The 20,570-nt window shown below is 43.0% G+C and overlaps 1 protein-coding gene across 1 annotated transcript in view; it reads right to left on the bottom strand.

The window, feature by feature from the left end:
- Positions 1-5,917: 5,917 nt before the first annotated feature.
- tox3 (TOX high mobility group box family member 3) overlaps positions 5,918-20,570 on the bottom strand; it is a 41,587-nt gene continuing 26,934 nt past the window's right edge. Inside the window, exons 3-7 of the mRNA XM_084362482.1 lie at positions 16,143-16,394; positions 8,856-9,119; positions 8,538-8,768; positions 8,274-8,354; positions 5,918-8,053 (exon numbers count right to left, since the gene is read on the bottom strand). Of these exons, the coding sequence (XP_084218608.1) occupies positions 7,178-8,053; positions 8,274-8,354; positions 8,538-8,768; positions 8,856-9,119; positions 16,143-16,394 (1,704 nt within the window). The 3' untranslated portion in view covers positions 5,918-7,177. The remainder of the gene's footprint in view (positions 8,054-8,273; positions 8,355-8,537; positions 8,769-8,855; positions 9,120-16,142; positions 16,395-20,570) is intronic.

The following is a 20,570-nucleotide window of genomic DNA, read 5'->3' as shown; positions in this document are numbered from 1 at the left end:
TCAGTTTTCCTGGTTGTGAATGATTATTTCAGATTTTTCTGTACAGCTGGATTAAATTTAATTATTTACATGCACTAAAAATCTACTATTCATAATATGACTGAGGTAGAGAAGAAGTTGATGTCGCTGGAGATGTGAAACCAAGCACTGCAGACTTAATAAACTGCTTTCAACAGACCGGAGCATAAAAAAGCAGTAAAGCTGAAGTAATTAGTTGACGGATAGATCAGTGAATTGTTAGAAAAATGATCCATCCTCAAACCTACATGACTGAATAGGTCGACTGCCAAAACGGCATATAACCGATACCATAAAAAACTTGACCATACCAGCCACAGGCACACTGGACCTTCGTTTCCGGTCTCAGTTTAGGCAACAAAATAACTCACTCAGACTTTTGGTTTCATATGCAGGAACCACCGGGCCCTCCCTACGCACACATTTTGATATTTGGTGATATTTGGTCTTTGAGCCTATCTATTTTTATTTTGGTATTCATATGCAATTGTGTTAGTTATGTACCTAGCTAACGTTGTTTGTCTTTAAAAATGAACTGATACATATAAAACATTGAAATACATGTTCTGGGTCCGTAGGTGCAAAGGGCGAGGCCCAAGACACGTGCCAAGAATGTCTATGTCTCGATCCCGCTAACGCTTTTAGCTTAGCGGCTACAGTGAAGATGTTGGCTTTGAGGAGGCTGTAAATAACATCTTTTCAAATCAATTTAGGATCTTGTGGCTCTCTGGGACTATGCTGGACGAGCTGTATTGAGCAAGTTTGTTTGTATTTGTTTTGGGGTTTTTTTTTTATTTTAAAGAAGCAACCATGTACTTCAGTTGTTTAGGAGAATGTTACCACGTTGTTTTGCTGTGCAGCTCCAGAAATTGTCGAGTTTTTCATTTTGTCGACTATGAAACGTCACCTGACTCTCCGTCTACATTGCGTTGATCGTGATTGAATTTTTACTTTTGGGTGGACTGTTCCTTTAAGTACACTTTCTTGATCATACTTCTGTACTTGGCCTCATGCTGGAGTTTTACTTGTAGAGTAGGTACTGAGTGTTTCTTCTTCCCCCGTAGCAAACTGAATATTTCTCCGACAAAACAAGGACTTTGAATGAATCTAGTTAATATTGATGGGTATTTTACCATCACGTTCTGATATTTTAACAAGCCAAACTATTACTAGAGACGATAATTGGCAGATTACTGTATTAAAGCATTAACAGGTAGCTGCAACCCTAAAAATAATAACCCTCTAAAGCCAACATGTACAGTATAAAGAATAGAGTAGCCGGGTTGTGTCTAAACCTGCAGCTGCGTGCACTTCATACAGCAGTGGTACAGTGTGAGGAGCCTCTATGGCTCATTTGCCTCTGCTTGTGCACCCTGAGAATTGACTGTGTAAAAAAATCATCCTCAGCTTGAATCTATTATCACCTGATCCTGCACCGTCTCAGCTCTGCCAGGCACCTCAGACCGAGCGGCTCACGTTTAACCCTTTCCCCGTCCCTCTGCAGGACGGCATTCCACTTCCCCGACTATTATCATGAGTAAATGTTTTCCTTCGCCCTCTCCAATGAGTAATTTTTGGTGTCTAACTTGTCTCTAACCTTTTCCTACCCCCTTTTGTTTGGCTTTTGTTTGGCAACAGCTGTTATCATGGATTTTTTTTTTTCTTTTTTCTTTTTCTTTTTTTTTTTTTTTTTTGGTCAGCTGTGATTGCTCCGGGCAAAACAGGAGCAGATGGTGTTTTGCTATGCATGAATGGAGCGTTAGAGGAGTTGGACTGAATAGGCCAAGTTTTGAATGGTGTCTACACAGCACCTGCCTCTTGTAGCAGCAGGGACATCCTAGTGGCATGATCTGTCTTGGCTTCACCGCCGTCGTACGGGATGAAAGAAAGAAACAGAGGGGGAACCTTGTTGGGCACCGTCCATATTTATTGATTTTCCTGCAAGTCGTGGCATAATGTGGTGTACAGTCAGTTTGAGTTAATTGGATGTGACACAGCGTGCATGTGTAATCTATCACTCCAGTCTCCTGGTACACTTTATCAGTTTTGTTGCCATAGAAACATGTTGGCTCTGTAATAGCCTATATTAACAGGCTAAGTAAGTTGCAATAAAAGGCAATTTCAGAGTTGGGATCCTCTGCTGAACACAAAGCCCATAAAATACTGACAAAGTAAATCACACAGTGGCAGTTTTGGGGGGGGAGAGAGGGAGAAAGCTGGATTTTTTTACATTCTTAAACCAAACAAGTCCAAATAAAAAGAGACTGCTATCGTTTCCATGCAATGCAGGGACATCTGTCAACCTCTGGGGCATGATGATCTGTCACAATAAAGAAAGCTCTCTCAAATCACTGACAGCTTGCTGTGCTTTTTTTTTTTTTTTTCTTTTCGACTGACTGTATAACTCAACAGAGACTAAATGCTCCAGATGCATTTGGTCGGCTAAATACTGACGACGCACAATAACACACTGAGTAAAACCAAAGTAATCTGAAACAAACCAGCCTCTCGTACGCTGTTATTGTTATGGTGACAACTGCTTCCAATAAACAGTTTTTCTTTGGGCTTTAGATGTTTATTCCGTGACCTTTATGATGTCGACGGCGGATAATGCTGGTTAGCTCATCTGCTCTCGTGCTAGCTTGTGTCCGACTGCACATGACACACTCAAATATATACAAAAAGGGAAAAATCCTACTATTCAAACATCTAATGACTGTTTTCAAAACAATAAAGGGCAGGTAGTTTAGTCTCATCTTCACTAACACCGAGTCTGCAGCTGTTTTTCCTTCATTGAGTGTGTTGCAAAATTCAGACGCTGTGTTTTAACACTGAATAACAGCGGGCTCAGTCCTCTGATTATGATTATGATTGTCAATCACTTACAGGAAATACTGTTATTTATAGCAACTTAACATCCGCACCACTTCCTCCGGCGTTATTAAACGTCTCCTTCTCGCAGCGGTTGGTTTTCCTGTGTGCATCAGAGTTGTGGTGGTGTGGTGGCTCGCAGGGCTGACGGAGGTCAAAAGAGCTGGCAGATCAGACTAACCATCACAGAATTCAACAAAGGAGGGGGATAAGCCTAATGGCTGAATCACCGCGTCACCAAGGAAACATCATCGCTCAGAGATCCAGGGGTGGAAAATGGTGTGTATGTGTGAGTTTGCGTGTAGCGTGTGTGCATGCATGTGGCTGTGAAAGAAAAAGGATGGAGAAGGAGAGTGCATGTGTGCTCGGGCTCATATTTTGTGCAGAGCAACACGTTTGTAGGTATTTTTTTCCTGAGTAGCGTCTAATTTTTGTGTTTATTAGGATTAATTTGCTCACCCAACTCATCTAATGAATGAGAAGTAGAATTCAGATATTTCAGTGTGATCTGAAAGGTTGTGCAGGGGTATCACAATATTTATACTAGCCCCCCCTGAATATACTATCAACTTTGCTCTGAGACATCGTCTATAGCGCTCCTTTAGTCTGGCAGGTCAAAAGTTCTCTAAACAAACGTTACCATTGGTCAGGGATGTCAACAGTCCAGCAAGCCAACGGAGCAGCCAGCAGCTCCCCAAACAAAGGTCACTATTCATCTCAGAGGTCAATAGTTCTCTCCACGAAGCTCATCATCGGGAGGTCAAGAATTCCTTGAACGTGGTCAGCCATTTGACTGGAGGCCTAGTTCCTTCTTGTAAACAAGTCTTGGCATTGGACTTGTAAGGTCAACTGTGTCTGCACTTCCCTGGACCAGGTTTTCTCAGAGAAAAAAAAAACACGTCTGTTTTGTTTTCTAAAGGCGACAAAGTTTAGTGTCAGAGTGTGCAGCGTGGCCCGGTCCCTTCGTCTGCGACCTGAGTCCTGACTGTGAGATTGGCTGCAGCGTGGGTCTGATGGTCAGATGGTCAGTGTCAGCAGGGCCTTTGTTACGCTGGCATTGTATCTGTGCGATGAACGGGAAAACAACAAAAGGGCCAAATAAATAATTAAAAATACAGAATCCCCTCAGCTTCCACATCTGACTCCTTAGTCATCGTCGGCACAGCGCCGAGCAACTGACCTCAGTGGGGAGGAGGAGGACAATTAGGTCACCTCCTGATTGCATTACTCAAATGACACATTAATGTCATAGTGCCCTTCATGCATTTCTCCAGCGTTAGTTAATGATGAGGACAGAGAGATATTGATTGCTTCGTGCTTCTATGACTGTATCATGTTGCAAATGATTTATCTTGCAGATGCAACAAAGAAAATATTACTCACCTGTTCAAATTAAACCAATCCCTATCAGAGGAGGAGCAGTGTATTATGTATTACAGTGTGTAATTGTAAATTATGTGTGTGAGTGTAGCAGTGTTTTGAAAATATCTGTAACCTTTTTATTGCAGAGTCCCATAACTCCAACCCTGGCTGTGAGATATTTGTACACACAGTGACCGCAGTACTGAGGGGTTATGGAATAACAAGGAGCTCCATGCATTATTAATGGGCTCTGCTGTGAATCTGTTCAGAATAATAACGGCGATTTCCCAGAGCCTCATTACTGTGTGTTTTTAAAGCATGTGTTTGGTATCCATGGACACCCGCTCTCACATTCTCCTCTTCTCCCCCTGTGTTAAGATTCAGGTCATGCGCGGCACTTGCTGTTTTTAATTTTCATTTCATCATAAGCACTTTAAGACTGTTGCCAGCGCTTATTTGCAGTTTTTGCTGCAGACCTCTTCACTCGGGCTTCTGACAGGACAGATGCTCGCAATTAATCACGGCAGAGAAATGGGCATCGTTTCCATTCCGAGCTGAAGAGTCGATCACCGCGGCAGCAGCAGCGGCAGCAGAGGCAGCGACGGCAGGGCCTCGGCCCAAATTACAAACGCTTTAGCTACAACTAACTAATTGAAAACAAACCAAAATGTAAAAATTCTATCAAGCTGCTATCACAGACGCACAGGAGCAGATTCTCTCTCCCCCTAATTTGTAACAAACAGTAACTCGTGTTTAAAACGTCTCAGCTGCCTTTGGTATAAAAAAAAAAAGGCCTTTCTCTGGGCCAGTGGATTCACTGGCTATTGTGAAGATATGATAATTATTGTTTGCCTGCCTTCCCTCCCCCGCTCACCATATTATTCAAGGGAGCTCAGCAAACCCCTGGGGATGTCTTGGAAATGAAGCGATTTTGAAGGGAGTAAGAAAGAGGCAGAATCCAATGCACTGGTGTGTGAGAAGGGGACTGTTATTGAGACAAGTACCAGTTACATGCTGACCTTGTCCAGTATCAACACTGTTTTTTTTTTTTTTTACACAGTTACAATGGACTTCCATTCAAATCACTGAGAAACAGCACACACTATAATAACGCCAACATGAATGCTCATAGACCCCTGCGATGTATTTTTCTTCTTCTCTTATAGAATTACTCCATAGAAAACATACAAATGTATTCTTCAATCTCTCATAAAGAACTGAGCGCTATGAATATTTATCAGTGTATCTAGCTTCAGTAGCTAACAAAGAGACGTGGAGAAATAACCTTCATAGAAATTATGGCTGATATAAATTTGAAATAATGCGATTCCTTCAAATAAATATTTGTGATTGATAGTTTAATTTTGAACAGAGACACAAAGAAATATATAATACTTCATACAAAATTATGGCTACTATCATATTAGTGATGGAATGTCTCTGGATTCGTCTTCATGGCCGAGCAAAAAAACTCAAACATTAAATTACTTTTCCTATCGTGAGCTGCAAAACAAACTTTCCAAGAAAGTCCATGTCGACAGTTTTTTTTTTCCAAAAGCAGTTGATTTGTAAGCAAAATACAAATAAAATTAAAATCGCTGCTATTGTAACTCATAAAAAAGTATAAAAGAGCAGAAATGCACTATGTGATATAGCAATCCACAGGTCGTTTAACAATGTTTTAATTAAAGCCTCACATATTAAAACTTTACAACAGGTGATATGAAAAATGTACAACATTTTCTTTTTTTTTCTCCGCAGGGACTTCTGTACAGCTGGCAAAAATACCTCCGATGCCTTTTTCACTTGGCTTTGGCAGTGCAACAAACTGGCTCTGCTTGTTTTGCTTTTTAAAACAATGACGGTATCAAGGAGCAGAGTAAAAATACATCAATCCCCAAACCATCTGCCTTGATCCGGAAATTTGTATTTACCATAAAATATCCCCTTTGTTACACAAAATAAAAACATAATTTAATTGTTAAACATCTGAAGTAAGAACAAATAGATTAAAGAAGGAGTTTTTTGGGGTGGGGGGTGCCAGTTTTCAACACACTTTTGGGCAAATCATCTGGAGGGTCGATTACTGAATAAAGGAGGCTTCGTCTCTCCCCACTCTACAAAACATGTACAGCAGATTACAGCTACAGTTTGAGGATGTGATGACATAAATGATTTATGGCAGTCTCTGTCTCAGTCTGTTCAGTCGTTCATCCAGAGATCTTTTATGTTCAGTTCCCCGTATTCCTCGTGACATTGTCTGCGTTTGTGACATGGCTGTAACGTGTTCAAATATCACTGGGCCTCTCCGACGTGATGATTTGATCAGCCATTTCCTTCCATGCCATTGTTGAACAGTTACATCTGTGAGAATGATGGGTGAAAGAGAAAGGTTGGAGTAAAGAAAGTCTCGCTATATACTGGCCAGTGTGGGAACAAAGACTGATGTGTGGGTTTACTGGTTTCCAGCAAGGATCCTGTGAGTCATTCAGTCCAGGCGAGAGCTGATAGAAATCCTTTCCTTGAAAACGCATTCAAAATGTCCTTCTGCTGCGCTGAACTGACAACTCAGGTCTCATAAATAAAGCTTTATTGTTAAATAAAACAGTGAAAGACACACGTCTTTCAACATATTGTGTGCCCAGTCAGTTTTAATTGACAACTGAAAGACCTCACAAACAAACAAATAAACAATCACTGGGTGTTCACCCTAACAGGCTTCCGTTGTAGCTACGCCACTGACAGAAATAACCTAGTTAACACGTTAACCCCCTGTACACGCGTGTGCATATCCGTCTATAACAATGGACAAGTTCTTTGTATAACATTCTAATTCTTACACACTTCTTAAGTGCAACTTAGAAAAGCAACGTGGAATGATGCTTTTATTCTATTCCTGTTCTTTGAGATAGGATTTCCATTTGGCTCAGTAAATGCTGACCTGGGACAGGACCTGGGCATGGGCCTGGATTTGGGAGGGGTGTGGTTGCTGCTGTGGGGCTGACTGGGGGCTGCCGAGGGACGCGGAGCCTCCCACTGAATGGGGTGTACCAGGAGAGTGCTGGGGTGGAGAACACTGGGACTGGTGCTGCTGCTGCTGTTGTTGTTGTTGCTGCTGCTGCTGGAGATGTTGAATCTGCTGCTGATGCAGCTGATGCTGCATCTGCATGTGCTGCAGCTGCATCTGCTGTTGCTGTTGTTGTTGTTGTTGTTGTTGCTGCTGCTGCTGATGCTGCTGCTGCTGCTGTTGATGCTGCTGCTGCTGATGCTGCTGCTGCTGCTGCTGCTGCATGTGGTGCTGCTGCAGCTGTTGCTGGAGGTGGTGTTGGAAATGCTGATGCTGCATCTGCTGCTGGATTTGCTGGTGATGCATCTGCTGCTGCTGCATCTGATGGTGCTGGAGGTGCTGCTGCATCTGCTGCTGCTGCTGGAGCTGCTGCATGGCATGCTGCTGCACCGGTTGCATGGGTGGGCTCATCTGAGACACCGCTGTGGACTGGGCACCTGCCACCATGCCCCCTCCGGCACCCATCTGGCCGAGCATCTGCGGGGGCATCCCGGAGGACATGTTCTGGTGGGAGACCGTAACCGAGGTCACGATCTGATTGCCTCCTAGTCTCATCTGCAGAGGTTTTGGGGCAATGGCCCGTGGTAGGGCTTGTTGGAGGGCTTGGGCAGCTGCTGACATGGAGGGGTGCTGGTTGAGGGGTGAAGGCAGCACCAGGCCTGGAGACAGACTGGTGGAGGCCAGGGTCTGCTGTACTGAGCGGATAGTCTGGGCCTCAGCTGATTCTGCTGCAGCCTGGAAGGAGAAAAACACCAAAACTTAGGTTTTTACCTCTGACTATAAGTTTCCTCTTTAGTTTCTATACCTCAAATTGCTTCAGTTATCTCTGTCATTACAAAAGAGCTTTCTGCAGATTCACAGTTCACAATGGCATACAAGAATAAATTAGAAATTCAATTCACTTTTCAGTCAAATTCACACATTTGTCAGGTGAAAAGAAGAAACAGTTTCTCACCTTGGAAACCAGGCTGGCACGGTATGCAGCGAGGGCTTTTAAATATTCTTTCTTTGCAGCTTCTGTTTTGCTTTTGTAAACCTGTGATGACACAAAGGTATGTGTGATTAGACAAATAAAGCTTCTCCTTAATTAGTGATAATTCCTCACCAAAGGCAATATGGAGTGCATTACACAGTTCACATACTATATATGCATTCGCTTCCTGCCTAAATCTGGATCTCTGACTAGTTAACTTTCTGTAATGATCAAACTTTGTAGTACCTGCTTCTGTTCCTCTCCCAGGCCATCCCACATGGAGGCCACTATCTTGGACACCTCTCCGAAGGTGGCGTTGGGGTTCTGACCCTTGATAGCAGCCTGGGTGTCTCTGAAGAACAGGGCGTACGCTGACACTGGCTTCTGAGGCTCATTGGGATCCTTCTTCTTCTTCTTCTTTGGAGTCTTGGGCTTCTTTGTGGGATCTATGGGGGCGGGTCGCTTCTCACCAATGACCTGCAACCATTGAGATAAGGAAATTTACAAAAATGTCTTCTACATCTACACGTATTTATTCACTGAATGACTTCTAACTTTGCTCACCCTGTTGCCTTCTTCCTGGTCGTCCTCGTTGATGGAGCTGGAGGGAGACGGCGTGGCCGACTTGCTGGCAGGCGGTGACGGGGAAGTGTGGGTGATGTTGGGCCCTGCCATGTTTAGGCTCAACTGTGCGTTGAGTTGGGATTGGTTGATGGTGGTCAGCTGATTCCTTGATAACATCCCGTTGGGACTGTTCATGCTGATGATGGACTTCATCACCATGGCTGGGTTGGGTGGGTACTGGCGCAGATGGCCTGGTCCAACATTCTGTAAAGGCAATCGATACAAAAGCTCGTTAAGAAAATAATAATCAAACGCAATATTTCATTGATCCCTTCCCCTCGCTGCTGTCATGCTTCCATTCAGGTGGTGGGCGAGCTGAAAATTTTGATCATGACTGTTCTTGAAGGCGTCTACAATCTACTCTTTGGGCGTTTTGTAGAAATCACGGTATTTAATGTACTTTCACTGCTGTTTCCAAACACAACAGACCTTCATTGACCAGCAGACCCGTGCTTTGTAATGTAGCCAACTAGATGGTTATGCTGATTGGATGAACTTCACATGGCTCTTCTTTGGGCTACGTATTATTCAACGTGAGTTATAGCTAGCACTCATACATCTTGCCGACATTGGCACGAGTTACGTTGGAAAGACTGGGAAGACGTTGGTAAGACATCGACCAAATGCTGACAACAGCCTGACGAATAGACGTTACGTTGGAAAGAGTGTTTGCTAAGTGGGAAGACGTAGGTAAGATGTCAGCATTTGGTCCATGTCCAATGTCCCAATCAGCAAACGCTCCCTAAAAAACACCTTTCTAAAAAGTAACTTGAACTAGTCGGGCCTATGTTTCCAAGACATAAGGATATCTTTAGTTCAATACTGGTTTTAATGGTGCAAATAGAGAAATTCAACAGTATACAGGGCATCTAAAAACTGAGAAAGAAGGCCGCAGTTTAGATGGTGGACCATGATTGCGACTGAATAAATCATGACATTATTCTTTGCGAGATCGTCCACCCCTACCTTGAGGTGCTGCCTGCATAGACTTGCACCTCATTCCTCCATCTCAAAGACATCTCTGTACTCACAAAGACACCCTACTGCCCAGTGTACAAAGCTCAAGAGGCTGTATCTTTTTACCAAAGAGGAAATCGGGTCATTGGATTCTGTGGATTGTTATGTGGCAGATCACATGTCACAATGTCCTGGATCTTAAATGTCTCTATTACAGGCCATGATAAATTATCTTGACACCCGAGGAGCCAAATTTATAAGCCCGTAATAGATGGCCACACAGCTCGGTTGATTCATTTCAGAACTCTATTGTATGGAAATCTGTGACACAGCTTTTGACTGCCCGGTCCCTGGAGGGGAACAGTGGACTCACTTCCCTGCACTGTGGTACATAACTTCAAAATGCCACAATAAAAAGACTGAATAGCAGTTTGCATGCATGCAGCTACATGTCAGTTTAGTTTGAGGCGGCCACAAGCCTATATGCTTTGGTGTAACATTACTTTAAGGTTATTACTCTGTGCAAGAGGCACCTTTCATAGATCATGTTTGACTGCCAAATAGTGGGAAAAAAACTTCTATATAATCAACTCCATAAATCAACTGGCTGAAGGAATGAAGCTTAAGAGCTTTGGACAGGTCCCCTCCCTCCCTACTATCGAGGGGTATAATGTAATAACATTTTTTCAAAATCTCTTTTGCTTTTTTCCTGGTTTAAACATTTGGTTCTTGAAAAGAGTCTCAGAGAAAGGGTGCAGGTAACATGTTTGCATTGATTGTGGTGAGGATGAAATTACAAGGACTGCCAGCTCCCCAGAGGGAAGACTGATCAGAGAGCCAGCAGAGCTGACATGGAACAGAGGAGGGGGGACGTGAGCACAACAGAAAAGGTGATTTGTTCTCCCTGGGTACATCCATCTGGTATTCAGCAGCACAAACCCAATCTCTCCCAACATCAACACATCATAAACCCACACACCTGGCTTTATTGAAAGAACCTTATGAATGCCCGTCTTCAAAAACAATATTGTAACACCATTTCAAACAGAAACATATTGGATCTACAATCCATTTCTTTCTCATATGCCACGTCTACTGCTTATCATAAATACAATCTGAGAAGTGAGAGCGGATTTATATTTACATGTGCGAGGACGATTCTGCAAAAAGGTCTGGGGGAGAAATTGAAGACATATTGATGTGATTCTCTAAATATGGGAGCTTTTCACTTTTTTTTTGGTGCAAATAAAAGCTGTAATAAACAAGCCAGTGACCAAACTGACTGTGATTTACATATCTGCAGCCCGCCATGTTCCGAGTGCTATTGTCATCTTCATTACTGAGAACACGACGGCTCGCAGTTTGCACTCTGCTCGCTGCGAACATCAAAGACGCGCACACTGAGCTCATTAGTCGTGGCCATCTGTATAATAACACTTTCGCTCAATCCCAATGATGCAGTTTTGACTTAGAGCAACGGCCCATTCTGCCATTTGTTTGGAATATGGTGATTTCTTTGTAAATAGCCTTTGGATGTTGTGCATTTAAAAGAAAAAAAATGCACTGATGACCACAGTTAAACACTTGGTTGTATCACATTCAACAGCCTGCTAAATGTCTTATTTTATGACATATCACAGCAATAACTGGAGCAGAAGCAAATTTGTTTTCTTTCACTCCGTGTAACAAAAGAGTCGATGGCGGTTACGTCAGTGAAACGCCGTCATTAGCACGTCTGATTTGAATGAAAAGATAACGGCTAATAACACACTAGTGAAAGAAATCATCTTAACAGTTGCCTTGATTGTGAATATGAATCCGGTGCGAGGATGTTTATTTATGTTCCTCTGCCTTTCGCATTTGCATTTTGATTGCAGCATTGTCAGCAGTCACAGCAGAGATCTAACTAGATATTTTGATAGTCATCGTAAATCTGCAAATAAGTCCTTATCTTGAGTGCACAGTGGCCAGATGTGCCCTCCTCAGGTCTGAGCTTCTAGGTGCTGTCTGTGTTTGTATGTCAGACGAGAAGCTGAAATCTACGCCACAATCAATAAAGGTTTTTTTTTTATTTAATGGAAATTCATTTTTTATTATTCCCCATTGTGTTGCTTTTAATGTGAAAGCTGAAAGGTGGCAACAACATCATTCTCTCAACAGTATGCTGCAAACAGGGGGAAAAAAAGCTTGTTTTCTACATTAACGTTGGCCTCATCTACACTTAACACAGCAAACACTCCACACAGAGCCACGCGACGCATTCTGAAAAACCAGCAGATGAGAAAAAAAAAATAAAAAATAAAAACCCACTATTGCCAATGTTGTGAAACCCTTTCCACAATAAACGCTGGGGCCAATAAACACAGCAGCTGGACTCTAAATGCAACATTATGCATTCACTATGTGATAAAAATCTCAACACTGATGTCAATGAAAGCAGGATCCAGTCTGTTCTAAGAGATATTGGAAATCAGAATTTGGGCAGAATGTATGAACAGTGGCACCATGTACTGAGCTGTAACAGGCTGAAAAGAATGTTAACAAGTTCAATTTCCATTCAATCAATGCCAGAGCTCTTGGAAATGTTCCATGGCAGGAGAGGGGTAAAATCATCTATATGGTAATTATAAGGATGAATCCCCCAGTAACTTTCGCCAGCATGAAAGGTCAGTCCTATTAAAGATAGTTTATCAGTGCTCTGCACATATTCCTTTACTCGCCTTCTAAACGGGCACATCATTTTATTTTTTTTTCCTCCATTTTCAGCAACCTGCTGAAGTCTGTGCTTAAGCCAAATGAGAAAAATGGAATTTTGAATGCCGGTAAAGGCTATAATAGCATGAAGATAAATTGTTTTTCTTTCCTCTGCCCTGTCTCAGTCAAACACACTTCTCTGTCATTCTCTCTCTGTGGTGTGCAAACTCAGTCCATCTATCTCCCCAACCTCTAACCCACACTTAAAAACAAATCTCTCCCCCGTTCTCCCCCCCCCCCCCCCGCCCCGCTCGGACCGAGAGGCCAGTGGGTTCCCCTCCCCTCGGTCCCGTACAAGCCACTGACCCATACCCCCTTTCCACCATTTCTCCTGATGCATTATGGGTATTTAAAACTTGTCCAACATGACATCATTTCATTTTGAGAGCTGCCTGAGAAAAGTAAATTACAGAATCAATCATGCAGAAGGTCAAGCTGAGACTTCATTACAAGTATTGCATGCCTGCATGAATATCTTTCATTTCTGACTGACCCAATATGTCACAATAGCTGTCTGTCGAGGGAGAGGAGAAAAAAAGAAACAGAGCGAAAGAAAAAAAAAAAAAAATCCACTCTCTTAAATTGATGTACAACTCATGTCAGTGCTTCTTGGCTTGGAAGGGAGATAAGAGGGAAGTGTAGAAAAACATGCTTTCTGCAACAGTGCGCACATTTTCCATTTAATTCAGGATATAGTGGTTTTTGACCAGTCAAAACTGAGGGTATTATACTCTGTGGCAATCTACACAACATCAAGGCATATCAATTCATGTGAACAACAAACTACAAATAGCTTTCTCAGCCCTCGCTTTCATCTTGCATGATGCATGTGCTTCAAACACACTGTTTGGTATTAGATATTAGCACGCCTTTGCTGCTGTAAAGCTGACGGTATGTGAAACAAGCTAGATGGTAATGAAAAATATATAATGCATCACCACGTAGTGGTAAATGTGATAGGACAGCAGGGCTCATATCTCCTAAATATTGATTTTAACATCTAATCCAACTAGTTGACTCCTGTAGGTTTCCAATCCAATCACAGAGGACATTTCAGTGCATGCTTACATGTGTCAAGAAAAAAAAAGCTAAAATGTGGTGAAGGCACCAGGTGTTTTTTGAAATAGAACCCAGAGACCCTTGCTGTGCAGCGGGGAGAAAATCGAGAAGAAATTGTGAATAAAGCAATACTGGCAGCTCTAACTCCAGTACTATTTGGCACTATTGAGATTCAATCACAAATCAGGAGGACACATGCTGGGAGACAAAAATGAGAGTCAGAAGCTTGTTAGGAGAGCAGATTAAATAAATAATGACTTCAGATTCAGGGCTTGCCAGGCACATTGCAGCTGAGAAAAAAATGTATTTTCTCTCTGTAGAAGCCCGGCGTCTGTGGCCAATTTGCGAGACATACGCTGAACATTATGGGGAGAGGAATTAGCAGAACACTTGGCAATGTGATGACATGGAAGAAGCTTTTTTGAAAATAGCCCAGGTATATATTCACTGGCTGGCTTTCTCAGTAAGTTGTGATAAGAGACATGCTTTCACACGCACTAAATATTCTCCACCAGTCAGCTCATATACAGAAAAGAAAACCAAGACGAGTGTTTGGGAAATATGAGCACGGAGGCTTGATGAAAAATGTAATTGCAGAAGTGCACGGTTTATTTGTTTGCCCCTGCAGCCATAACAAATAACACAGAATGTAATCATGTATATAAGGTTGTCATTCCTTTATCAGTGCGCTGACAAAATGACAAAACACCTCTCTTAGGGCCTTCGTAAATCATTGTCTCTGTATAGAAACACTGCGAACAGCGCCGTTACTTATCTCATTTATAAGTTGCGTTCATCTAAAAACCGCAGATGAATAGAGTTTCTATAAGCACGAGACTTTTGGGGATCAATCCCATTTACAGGAAAAATGAAGGGCCACCATGAGCCCTTCCTGCCGTACAATGTGCGATGACTGATAAGGAGTGAGTAGTGTGCGCCACGACAATGCCACGAGGCAAAGGAGCAGAAACCCACATTCTCCCCTCAGTTTTTTAATAGAGTCTCGGCACAATCAGAGACATGAGCCATGCAAATGGTGTTAAAGAGGAATAATGTTTGAGAATCAAATCTAATCCTCCAGCAAGTCGTGAGAACAGTCAGGAATGTAATTGTGTCAAGGTTCCGTTTCTTCCAGATGTAGAAAGCTTAACTGACCATGAAATGAAAATTCTTTAGGCAAAAGCCTTCTGGGGGCTCACTTACTGTATGCGGGCGGAGATATTTTAAAAGCCGCAATTATTTTACATGCCAGAAGCGTGGAAGCAGGAAAAAAGAGCTGTAAAATTTTATGGCCCCCTCCTCGTATGGAATGTAAATAAATATCGATAGTATCAGTGATAGGCTGGAGGAGGGCAGGCGGGTCTAAAACACATTTCATGTATTCACTGTTATAATGATCTCTCCTTAATGCAATGTGATCTGTGGTACACAAAGCAAAACTCAACATCATCATCGTCTCTCCGCTCATGCCTTTGTCCTTTCGTTTCTTCTCTCCTAAATGAATCTTCCGTTTTTTTTCTAATAGGTCTGTAAGACAACTAGTCAGCCGGTGACATTTCCATTTTTCCTCCTCAATGCTTCTATGATTGTGGCATTTGAAAATGCCTTTCCACCCCAAGACAACAATCTAACAATCTATAGCACATAACAGCATCAACATAAAGAGACTGATTACTTCGTGTTCGTGTTTGACCGTTTGTACCAGAGGGAAAGAAAAGGACTGAGCTAAAAATAAAATCCATCCAGTCCAGCTTCCTTTGAGGGTAACTCTCTATAACACAAAGACAAAGCTGATCCTCAACTTCCAAACAAAGCGTGTGTCTTTTTCCTGAAGACCTCATGTGACATTGGACAGAAGCATGCCTCAGCATTTACAGCACACGCACACAAAAAAAGGGGCTTCTGGAGGCAACATGAATTAAATATGAGCATGTGAAACTGTGGCACTTTTGGGTCCCATTTTCACTGTCCTTCTGGGGCTGAATACGCTTTGTACTCTAACACCTGTGATCTATTCACATCTGCTCACCTTACAGAGGGGAGATCATCCGCACTCTGTGTGATTTAGAAAAAAAAAAAATCCTCACAGTAAGTAACATAATATCATGACATTTACTCAATGTGATCATATACCTCCTGTGTTGTAAACAAGGCCAGATGCTGGGCCAGATGCACTGACAACAGGAGGCGTACAAAAACGGTGAAGGTGACATTACGGTTCAGTAACAGGGGCTCATTTAAGGACTGTATGCTTCTGATATTAGAGTCTCCGGTAGTATATATTTATGAATCATGTCCTTTGGTTTGGATGCACCATCATAAACCACATCTGGAGCTGCAGCTAGAAGTAGGACACATACTGGAGTAGTGCTACTGTAGGATTACTGCATGTTGACAAATGGATAGATTTCTTTGATTCTTGATTTACTAGCGGTGTACATGCATAGCAGTGCTCACCACAGGTTGGCCGTTGTTGACAGACATCCCTTCCTGGTCCATCATGTTGCGTGAGATGGTAATAGAGGGCAGATCCAGGCTCTGAGGGGGGAACTGAGGGATTAAGGGACCCCTGTGCGGGACTGGAGGCTCTGGCATGACTGGGTAAGGTGAGTCCACTTCTGACAGACCCAGACCGGACTCCGTCTCAGGTGGAGGTGTAATGGGAGGAATCTCAAACTCCTCGTCTCCCAAGCTGGGCGTATGAAAAGTCTGCGAAAGGAGGGAAAAAAGGAAGAAGTCATGAAATCCGGCAACACAAAACAGTCAGCAAGCGTTCGCTGAGGTAAGCCTTATCGCACATGCCGGAAGGAAACCTTCAGGGATTAAATCAGACAACTTTGTTTAAGAGAGGGAGTGTTTTAGTAGAGTGGTAATACACTTGTCTGTAAGTGCACTAAGATGTAACATTTCCTAAACCTATTAAAGTCCACTTTGAGGAAAAAAGAAGGGAAAAGGCGAGCGGCGGAAGAAGACGTCAAAAGCAAAAATATCAAGCAGCAATCACGGGAGAGAGAGAGGATACATGATAAAAGCCCTTAATCTTGAGGATGGAAGATGTTGGGTTGAAGTGCAGTGAAAATACACGTCACAGGGAGATGGGTTTAAAGAACATTTTCAAAGATTATTACGCTTGGCCAGAAGTGTTTCTTTTTGTTCCCCTTGCCTGCACCCTTAAATCTGCTCATCAAACAGCCTAATCCTTCTGCCTTTCGAATTAAAGCTTTTGGTCACACTTAATTTGCTTATGCGCCTTCTTGGAGATGGGACTGTTCACCTACTTGGGTCTTGTTTTCATCTGCACATTGCATTAAGCCACACTCTGGAAAGCCAATATATTCATATTCTCACAATGACCACACCGCGGGTCCGCATACGTGCGAGGCTGAACACAGGGCCCGAAAACAGCGTGCTATTCGAGGCGCTGGGCTCGGCTGCTGCTGCTGCTAAGTTACTGAAAAAGCTCTTCAAAGCGCGGGTCTCCTGCTAAAAGTGACACGATTTTAACTGCTAGCACTTGGCATACTGCTTGAAAGCATAGCGGCATGACGCTGCAAATCAGGTTAAACTCTCTGCATTATTGGGTGTGTTGAACAGCATGTGAAATGAAACAAAAAAAAAATGGAGTCAGCTCTCTTCAAAAAGCTACACGGAAACACAAAATGTAAGAGCTTCAGCTTGATCTCAGACACTACTGACTTGGCCTCGGGTCACTTTTAAAGTTTGAAACCTGGCTCTAGTGACCTCATCAACTAGTTGAGACTTCATACAATCCTGACAACCTGAAAATAATTGGCTTGGAGGCCAAAAACGAGAGTAAAAAAAGGCATTTATAGCAATTCGAACAGGCACCGATGAGTCTCCTGCAGGCTGATTTTCACCTTTTCACACAGCTGTGTTTCATTTTCAACGGGATCGTGAGTCCTGGAGATGATCATGCCACACTTTTTCAGATAAACCCGTCTCCTTTGAAAGGGGAGCTGGTTTTTATCACCCTCTCTTAAGAAACATGACAACATTACAGCTTTTAGTTTTATGTGAAGTATCGTCTCATGGCTCGTCCTGAGGAATCGAACTCCCGCCCCGACAGAGGTTGAAGTTCTGCTCACCTCAAACAGTGTTTTAGGTCACTTTTCAAAACTCTCTGAAACTCTTAGGTTTCTGCGTGTCCGTGTTGACACATAAAACAAAAGGAATAAGGGAAAGATGATGTTATCACCCCAACTTGTGCATGCCCGTTCTTGCTTTGCATAATGACCACGAGCACCTGAAACAACAACAACTGCCAACTTCCACGTAATTTCAGTTCGGTGAACACTGCCAGGCCGTGTGCCAGAAAGGTAGGGCTGGGTATCAAACTTCGATACTTTTATGGCACCAACCGAATCGCCTCCTTACTAGAGTTGATGCAGAGTATCGAAAAATGTCTCTTCGTTCGATAGCTAATTTCAATACCTAATAAGTCAATGATGATTGGCTGTCTCGCGGCATGCAGAGAAAAAGACTAGGTTGAAAAAATATTGTACAGGAACTGGTATAAAGTCAAGGTAGCGGTACCGGCATCAAAAACGATATGAATAAATGATTAATTAGCTTGTTTTTGTATTGCAAAGCACACATAAGTTGTTTTTTTTCAATGAAGGTATGAAAATATCCATTCAGGAATATATCTGTGTTAGGGTTAGAGTTGCACGGCTGCCAGCAGAGCTGACTATCGTCAACAACAAAGCTTAACCAGGCATGTCTTCCCTGTCTTTGTCTTTATGTCTCCGGTAGAGGATAGAATAACAGAAGGGAGACAACGGAGAGAATATGCCAACACAGCCCCTTGATTAGGGAGTATTAATGTTCCCCGTGCTTGCTTTAGCACACAGACACTTGAAACTAATTCATTGCCTACTCAGGGCAGCTGTCTTGACAAGCACTGATGAATTCCAGTGGCAGAGGAAGCTAATAGAGTTTTCATCTCCCCCTTTTCTTTCTCTCTTCCTGCTCCCTACCAATGTTTCACTTTTCAGTGCTTGTTTCACAGCTAGAGAATCAGTTCTCCTTTCACAAGGAGCTAAGGTCATATTCATCACAGGCCTGGCCTCTGGCTCGCAGAGTGCCGAATAAATCACCAGCACCTTCAGTAGGAACCATTTACTCGGAGTCCTCTGCTGTCATATCATGCTTCAGTCCACTCACAAAAAAAACGCTGGAACTAAGTTCACAGTAAAGGCCTGTTCGGCAGCATGTGACATTCATAAAAAAATACAAAACAAAACCGTCGCGAGTCACGGACAGAAAGTTCCAGCAGCATATGGAAAGGATCGAGGATTGTTCTTCATTCATCTTTTTTTCTCCCGCGGAGCAGGGTCAACCTCCACGCCAGCCTTGAGATCTATGGTCTCATCTGTATCATATCATGTGCTGTCTGAAAACAGTGGCACACTATCATAATCTCTCTGAAAGAAAAAAAAGTATCAGCGTTGTCATGGTCTCGCCTCGTCCGGTACAGTCAGATACACTGCAGGCTGGCCGCATTTATCCACATAAGCCCTTGCAGGAATGCTTTTGAGGAAGGAAACATGTCACTTGCATTCTTCTGCTCTTGCTCTACTATGGACACTATTTGCTGATGTAAGTAGGTTTCCTGTGGTGTTACACTGTGCAAGGTAAACCAGGGCAGAACTATATAGGCCACTGGATCCTATAGGCTGGCGCGTTGTGGCCTGGATTACAGAGCCAACCTAGAGATTTGAGATGTCAAAGAAGAGGGTTGGCTGAGGTGAGCTCCACTTTTGTAGGAGTACAGCACAAGCATGACTTTGACCTTTAAGCAAAACACAGACATGTACTTGGACGAGAGGAATGCCAGTGTTTAGTGTCTGATAAACAGAGTGGAAGTAGAGGATAGAAAGAGAAAGAAAATGACTGTGGGGGAGGGATGGCAGGACAAGATCAGTATCAAAGATTGTGCTTGTGTGCCGTTGCCTCTCTTTGTTAATGATGATACGAATTAACATCTGCACCACGGGCACTGATAATGGAGACATGGCGTTTGTGTCTCATTTGGGGGGTATGGAAGATGTCAGCTGTCGGCCAAGAAAAAGGCCTTCTCCCCGGGGAAGGAGGTGCCAGATTTTACTGGAACCCACAGAGTGTTACAGTGTTGCACACTGTCTAGTGTCATTTCACATAAAGCCAGTCTAATTCTGCACCAAGAGCAGCTTAGGGGGCTCTGATCGGAGATTAAGAGATGCACAATCCACTTTCTTTGCATCACCAGCCTGATTATCCATTTAAATTGTTCTGAACGGCTCAGCAGAGCCAAGTGCCAAGCCAGATGCTGGCTTGGGATGTGCAGGCATGTACATGTTAAAGGGCGAGCAACAGAGAGGGGGGGGGAAAGCAGAGTGTGTGTGTGTGTGTGTGTGTGTGTGTCTTCCCATTGGCAGCCACAGGGTCCAGTGGTATGAGGGCAGAGCCAGGGCTTGTAACAGAGAGGCCTGATGTACCCGGCATGAGCATCCTGAGCCGATGCGTGGGAAATCTCCATGCCTTAGTGCCTATTAGAGGTGGTAAACCTGGACCAAACTACACCCTACTGCCAATTTTTCTTAATATTCAGCCTGAGAACAATGGCTGAGGTTCATCCACTACTCGCATACAAAATGATCACTTATTCATTTATAATAACCCAAATTACTTGATTATGCACCACAGTACAGTGAGCACAGCAATGCTTCAAGTGAAATGCTAATGTCAGTATGCTAACCTGCTCACAACAACAATGCTAACTTCTGATGTTTAGCAGGTATAATATTTATTATCGTCACCATCTTAGTTAGGATGTTAGCAAAAATTTGCACTAAACAGAAAGTAACGCTAATGCTTATGGGAATT

The sequence above is a fragment of the Pagrus pagrus genome, assembly GCF_965226575.1.
Source record: "Pagrus pagrus genome assembly, chromosome: 1".
Classification (NCBI taxonomy): domain Eukaryota; kingdom Metazoa; phylum Chordata; class Actinopteri; order Spariformes; family Sparidae; genus Pagrus; species Pagrus pagrus.
The sequence above is the reverse complement of the archived record's forward strand: the minus strand, read 5'-3'. Positions and strand labels throughout refer to the sequence as shown.